This window comes from Peromyscus californicus, unplaced genomic scaffold (genome assembly GCF_007827085.1).
Source record: "Peromyscus californicus insignis strain IS unplaced genomic scaffold, ASM782708v3 Scaffold_20__1_contigs__length_68692818, whole genome shotgun sequence".
NCBI lineage: Eukaryota > Metazoa > Chordata > Mammalia > Rodentia > Cricetidae > Peromyscus > Peromyscus californicus.
Genome location: NW_026294503.1, coordinates 44001592 through 44008532, shown reverse-complemented (window position 1 = coordinate 44008532; position 6941 = coordinate 44001592). Strand labels below are relative to the sequence as shown.

Here is a 6941-nt window from a genome sequence, read left to right as displayed (position 1 = left end):
AACAGAGAAACCAAGTTCCTGAGCAGCCCGCAGTCAGTGCTAACCCTCAAGACTGAGGTGTGAGCCGGGTGGCAGTGGCACACACCTTTCATCCCAGCACTTGGGAGGCAGAGGCAGGAGGATCTCTGTGAGTTCGAGGCCAGCCTGGTCTACAGAGTGAGTTCCAGGACAGGCACCAAAACTACACAGAGAAACCCTGTCTCGTAACCACCCTCCCTCCACCACCAAAAAAAAAAAAAAAAAAAAAAAAAAAAAGACTTAAGGTGTGAAAACTCAGGTTCCCCAAGACACTCTATCCAGGTAGTTAACTGCAGAGGAGCCCACTTGGGGTTAAAGGTCAACTTTGTGGCTTCCACCAAACGAAGACCACAGGAAGAAACATAAATGGAGGGAGCCATAATGAAAGGGCCCTAGCAGGTGCCACAGCCTTGGTTCCAGTTCCATTCAAGTGCCTCTGAGGCCCCAACCTGAATGTCAAGGAACCTGACAAGGAAAGCAGCCCTGCTCCCCACCTGGTATGCCAGCCCCTCTCCCCCAAAACTGATTCACTGCATGCACATCAGTGTCCTTCCTTCAGGCTGCTGACACTGACCAGCCTGACCTTCATTAGTATTCTATCATTTCCCTGTCTCCATAAATGGAAACATTTCCCGCACCTGCCAGAAGTCCCATAATTCCAATAGAACATACAATCTGTCTTCTTGTCAAGAATAAACATGCCTACTATGCAGCAACCAGCAGATAAGGGTCAGATCAGCAGGGACACACCCTCCAGCTCCCAGGCCTAGCACACTGGCAAACGTAGGGCCAGTGCAGCCCACGGAGGCCAACTTAAATTTGAAGTCAGCAGTTACAAATTAGGCCTGTACAAAAACTGGATTCTGGGTTTCTTTTGAAAAAAGTGGGCAAGATTTGGCAAGCCTGTGCCCACGTTCACAGGATACAGGTGACTTCTATGAGAAAGGCTGTTCTCTTGAGACATGGGAACTGTCCTTGACACTGAGACAGCCTAGGGGAGTCCTCTCTTGGGTTACAGCAGCTGGGTCACAGGGCTCCTCTGAAAGACCTCTGAGGTGGTGGCCCTGCCAGGTCAACAAGTGCGTTTGGGAAGACTGCCAGGGGTTACATGGGAGTGAGCAAGCATCTCTCCCCAGACAGGAAGGGAATCCTGCTCAATGGTAGGCAGTGGTGGTCAAGTTCCCAACTGAGTGGACAGCCCAGACCCTCCCGGGGGACCAGATACCTAGCCATGAGGTGGAGCACAGACAGGCAGAGGGGGAACAGATGTGGATGTGCCCTAGACAACTGGGCACTGGCAACTGAGGTACAGTGCGTTCCTTCCCAGGATGCACAGAGTTGGGGTCACCAAGGACCCCAAGAGCAAGAACAGTGCTTGGACCATAAGCTGCCTGGCATATTCCCCAGGGAAAAGAGGTACCGCATCACTCTTCTCCCAGAGCCAACTCCATGGCCAGTGGCCATCAGTCCTCGGAGGGAACCAACAACAGAGAGACAGGCCTCACCGGACACGGGAAGGAGTGTCCGTCCCCTGGGCACGGGGCGGGCAGAAAGCCTACATCACAGGTCAGACGACAACACCTTAGAGGACAAGGGTTAGCACCTGCCCAAAGCACGCCTTCCTAGGCTAGCCTGAGTCACCGCCTCAGCAGACACCAGGGCCCTGTGTGGTGGGCGAGACTTCCCAGGGAGCAAGGCAGACAGGGAAAGAGCTCCCTACAACTTGGAAGGCAGAGGAAGCAGTTCATTCCCAACTGACGCAACACAGCCCTCACCGAGGGGCTGGGATTTGAGACTTCACAGAGCTCCCGAGGGAGGGGACATGACTTTCAAGGGCATCTGTGTTAGATGGGGAGGCAGGGACTAAGGGTCAGGGTGAGAAGGAAGAAGCTGGACAGCCAGCCTTGTTGCTGGCTTCTGCAAGGTGCACACGTCCCAGGCCAGGGCCTGCCTTGGGCAGGAGGAACAGCAAAGACTCCATCTGGCCTGGTTCAGAGGAACAAGGAGAGAGAGCTGCTGCCTCTGCCTAGACCTGTGTCCCTACTTGCCCCTGGGTCTGTCACAGCAGCTGGAGTCAAAATCCAAGTGGGCAGGACTGAGTCACAGCTGTCTGGGACACAGGGAAGAGGGAAGAGAACTTTAGCCCAGACCAGCTGGCGACCCCAAGGAGGGCAAAGCTCACCCAGGGACTCCCTCCCGAGGTCATCGTCCCCCTTGGCAAGTCTTAGGGCAGCAGAGCGCTGCTCTGGCCTCGAGGCTCCCGGAGAGAAGAGGAGGTCGGCTTCCCCTGCCGTCAGCTCTTGTCCCCAGGGGCCTTGCTTTTGGTGGCCCGCTTGTTTCCCAGAAGTTTCAGCACCTTCATGGTCTTGAATTTGCCTTTCTTCTTACCCTCAGACTCAGCCTCTTTCTGGAACTCTACAGCAAAGAACAAAGGTACTCAGCCAGGGAAGGAGGGGAGCAGCGGGGGGGCAGGATGGAGCAGTGGCCAGTGTCACTGAGCAGGTGTGTGACCATCAAGGCTCCAGTCCATCCATGCACCAGGCCATATCACTATACCCAGTTTCCCTTTCCGCCCTGAGAGCCACACCTGTGAGAACAATCTGGAACCTCTGAGGCAGTGGTGCTCAACCTGTGGGTCGCATATCCTGCCTACCAGATATTTACATTACGACTCGTAACAGTGGCAAATTACAGTTATGAAGTAGCAATGAAATAATGTTACGGTTGGGGGTCAGCACAACATGCGGAACTGCATTAAAGGAAGGCTGAGAACCACTTTTTGTTCACTAGCTCAGGTCACCTGTACTGAGGAAAAGAGCGCTGTAGGCTACAACAGAAACACCAACTGCCAGGGCTATGGGACACCTCGGAAGCTATCTGCCCAAACCTCAACCTCTCACAAGGAAAATGTGTGCCTTTGGAAAGAAGCAACACCAGGCATGCATTTGTAGGTCCCTAATCCCAGGCTGGTGTTTTACAAAGTCCACACCCGGGAGAGCGCCATCACAACACAAGTGAGGTGAGGTAAGGCCTGAAGGAACCAGCTCAGCCACTCAGAGCTTGTGTCTGAGCAGGGACCAGCAGCCAGTGAGCCACAGGTGGAACAAGGTCAAACCCCAAGCCCCAACTCCCAGGATAGCAACCTTTGCCACTCCAGGAACTCTGATCCTGAGCAAGCTCTAGGTTCCCACGCCCCTAAGCCAACCTGCAGAGCTCTGGAAAGATATTCTGCTCAAGGCAAAACCATCCTGGGCCAAGGGCCCCTAGTGGGCCAGAGTCCTCCTGTGGACACAGGGAATCTCCTGGCTCCCCTTCCAGTCTGAGCCACAGTCACGTGGCTGTGACTGGCTTCCCTCAATTCACTTGGCTCCCAGCAACACAGGGCCTGGGAATCTGCATCACAACCACCATCCCTACAGGGCTTGCTCAACCTTCCACTTCCAGGCTACAAACACAGGCTGGCGCTCACAGGTAGTAGGTGCTGGCCCCCTCCTCAGGTTGGGTCTTACCTTTGTTCCTGATCATAGCTTCCACCATCTTGTCTTCCTCCTCATCCCTGGGGTGGAAAAGATACGCTGAGTGCCCACAGCAGCAAGGAGCCAGGCCATCTGTGAGTCCCTTCCAGCCTCCAGGCCCCACAGGGCTGGAGAAGTGAGAGGGAAAGCTGGCAGTGAGGGCGGGGCTAACTTTCCTCCCGGGCTCTGCCAGGGATCGGCTCCACCCCCCGGGGTCCCAGGCATGGCACCTCTGGCGGTCCTCATCCAGGCAGGTGACAATGGCATTGCGCTGCTCGATGAGGGTCATGAGCTCCTTCATCAGCGCCTCCTCTCTGTCCCGATCCTCCTCAGTCCAGTCCTTTTCTGCCAAAGGAGAAAGCCAGGGTGAGTGGTCGGCCTCTTCTTCACAGTAAGAGGACACACCACCTGAGTTCCTGGGAAGACTGCAGGCCATCCATACTGTGGGATGAGAGGAGGGCCCAGAGTGCCACTCACAAGCTCTTAGAGAAATGGAGGTAGTTCTAGAAAAAACCAAGGACACTTGGCTGCCCACCAACACCCTTCAAGAGACTCCCTGTAGGGCCAGAAATCCTCAAGGGCTTCCTGCCCCACCAAACACACTGTTCAAGGATGTTGTGCAGGACCAGCACCCCTCAAAGGCTTCCTGCAAAAGACATTTATTGGTGGCTTCTTATGGGAAGCTATATAGACTTCCTTGAGTAGATAGGGATGGGGGTGACAAGGAACTTCCAGAGGCCCACCTGCAGAAGCAGTGTGGTCCTAGTCACACAGTGGAACGTGTTCCCCAAGGCCACAGGAGGGGAACTGGAGCCAGGAGGATCCCTGATGTCACTAACACTTGCCACCATCCAGTTCGTCCCTCTTCCTGGCCTAGTGCTGTCTCGCAGGACCACCCTCAGGGGCCCACCTCTGTCTGGTCTCTCACCATCTGCAGGCTCCAGGGCTGGGCACCCACACTCGGTGCCCTCATGTGCCACACATCTAGAAATAAACATCTGGAAGCTACCAGGAACTGCCCCATTCCCCTATGATCTCTCCTTGCCAAAACTGAGGGTCAGGAAGCCCAGCCCCGTTCTGGGGACAGAGTATGGCTTCACAGTCCTGCTCTGCCTTTCTTCCCCCTAGAGCCTGGTAAGGGACGTGCTAATCTACACGTAGGGAAACTGAAGCTTTGGAAAACGAAGCCTCTGGCCAGCAATGCCCAGAGAAGGTGAGGCCATACTGAACCCAGGCAGCCTGACCTCCTACATGGAGGACTTTCTATGGGCCCAACTCCCTCAGGGTCACATGAGCCACCTTCATCTTCAAAAGCAGCCATCAGGGGAAAGCTAAATAGGACAGGGTGTACAGCCAGAGCCTCTGACAGTTTCATACCCACTCGAGTCACACTGGGGCTCCTGAGTGGTGGCCACACCCCCCAACCTCCTGCTAGTTGGAAGTGACTCACAGTTGGCAAAACATGCCTAGGACATTCTGTGACTTGGGGGCACTCCAGTCTTCTAAGTTCCCCAGTCAATGGAGAGGCAAGACTCCAGTCAGAGAAAGGATAGTTTGGTGTTGGAACAGGCACAGGGCAAAGACAGAGCTAGCAGCCCCTATACAAATGAAGAAATCCCAGCCTCTGAGTCCTTTTCTCTCTAACCTCAGCTGTGAAATGGAACGATGGGCCCACCACCAGAGCCTAGCATGATGTCACGACATAGGAAAGAGGTCAGAGCCCTGGATCCTTCCATGGCTCTGCGGGTCTCTACTAGAAACTATAGATCAGTGCATGCCACAGTCACACACACACACACACACACACACACACACGGCAGGTCAGCACATGCCAGACACACACACACACACACACACACACACACACACACACACACACACACACACACACGGCAGGTCAGTGCATGCCACAGCCAAGGAAGATCAGTTGCTCTTCTATCCATTCCCCCAATTCAGCCCTTGGCCCAACTGAAGTTTCCACCATGCCCAGATTCCACAAATATGTGGGTTCTAAGAGTCAAACTTGGGTCCTCACACTTGCACAAGCACGTAGTGAGCAAGCCACCTCCCCAGACCTTCACGGTTTTGTTTTGTTTTTCAAGACAGGGTTTCTCTGTGTAGCCCTGGCTGTCCTGGAACTCACTCTGTAGAGCAGGCTGGCCTCCAACACAGAGATCCGCCTACTTCTGCCTCCCTAGTGCTGAGAATAAAGGCCTGTGCCACCACTGCCCAGCTTATTTTTCAGGGTTTTTGTTGTTGTTGTTGTTTTTGTTTTTATTTTTCAGACAAGATTTCTGTGTAGCCCTCACTGTACCTGGAACTCACTCTGTAGACCAGGCTGGTCTCGAACTCACAGAGCTCCGCCTGCCTCTGCCTCCCGAGTGCTGGGATTAAAGGCGTGCGCCCCCACCGCCCGGCTCAGTTTTCAGTTTTTGAGACAGGCTCATGTGGCTGAGCTGGCTCACCTGGCTTGTTGAGAAGGCACCGTAGTTCATACTCCACATCGGCCTGGCGCTGCTCCAGGTCCTGCTGCCTGACCCTAAAGGGTGGGAAGAAGAGGAAGGAAACACTTCTTCGAGGTGCCCACCCACCCACACCGTGCTGTCATGGCAGAGGGTGCAATTCCCGGTTCTCCGCAGACCCCGGCAGGGCAGCGGGCAGGGCAGGCAGGACTCACACGTAGTTGAGTTCTGACTCTCGCCGCAACAGTAGGTGCTTCTCATGGATGAGCTTGAACCAGTCCACCAGTATGTCGTCCTCGCTGCCCTCTGGAAGCCAGATCCCCACTGAGGCAGAGCTGGCACCCCTCCCAGCTCAGCACCCCCAGGCTGAGGGGCTCCCATCGACCCACAGCCCTCAGCCAGCTCCTCTCTGCAGCCCCCTCACCATTTGCTTCTCCACGCAGCTTTTCCTCCAGCAGAATGCCACGGTATTCCAGGGGCATCCAGCTGGCGCTCAATATTGTCCATCATGGTGTTGATGTCCTCCAAAGGGATATACTGGTCAGCCTGGACCTGCCCCACAATACTCTGGTCACCCAAAGAGCAGTGGGCCTCCCTTCCACCTGCTCCCCTCCAACTCACAGAGTCCCCTGGCCACTCCAGGCTCTTGGAACCCAGGTCCTGTCCCACAAGGTGGCAGGACAAGAAAGCAGCACCCGTGTGGGGAAAAGGGCCAGACGGGCCGGTCATGAACCCTCCCTACCGAGGGCCTGACAGACTCCCAGTGAGAAGTCTAAGATCCTGCTCCAGAGGGAAGTCTCTTCCTTCTCTGTCACTCAATTCTTGTGGGACAGTGAGCTAGTGTCACAGTTACAGAGCACCCTGGGGGCACCCTTCTGAGAAGCACAACTTTCTCCTAGCACTCACTCTCTGCCCTTGAACTACTGTTAGAGACAAACATCCACTC

At 55.0% G+C, this 6941-nt stretch overlaps 1 protein-coding gene across 1 annotated transcript in view; it reads right to left on the bottom strand.

Moving 5' to 3' along the window:
- Positions 1–563: 563 nt before the first annotated feature.
- Micall1 (MICAL like 1) overlaps positions 564–6941 on the bottom strand; it is a 29042-nt gene continuing 22664 nt past the window's right edge. Inside the window, 7 exon segments of the mRNA XM_052748321.1 lie at positions 564–2433; positions 3528–3574; positions 3764–3878; positions 5999–6072; positions 6211–6301; positions 6420–6471; positions 6473–6547. Coding sequence (XP_052604281.1) covers positions 2312–2433; positions 3528–3574; positions 3764–3878; positions 5999–6072; positions 6211–6301; positions 6420–6471; positions 6473–6547 — 576 coding nt within the window. The 3' untranslated portion in view covers positions 564–2311.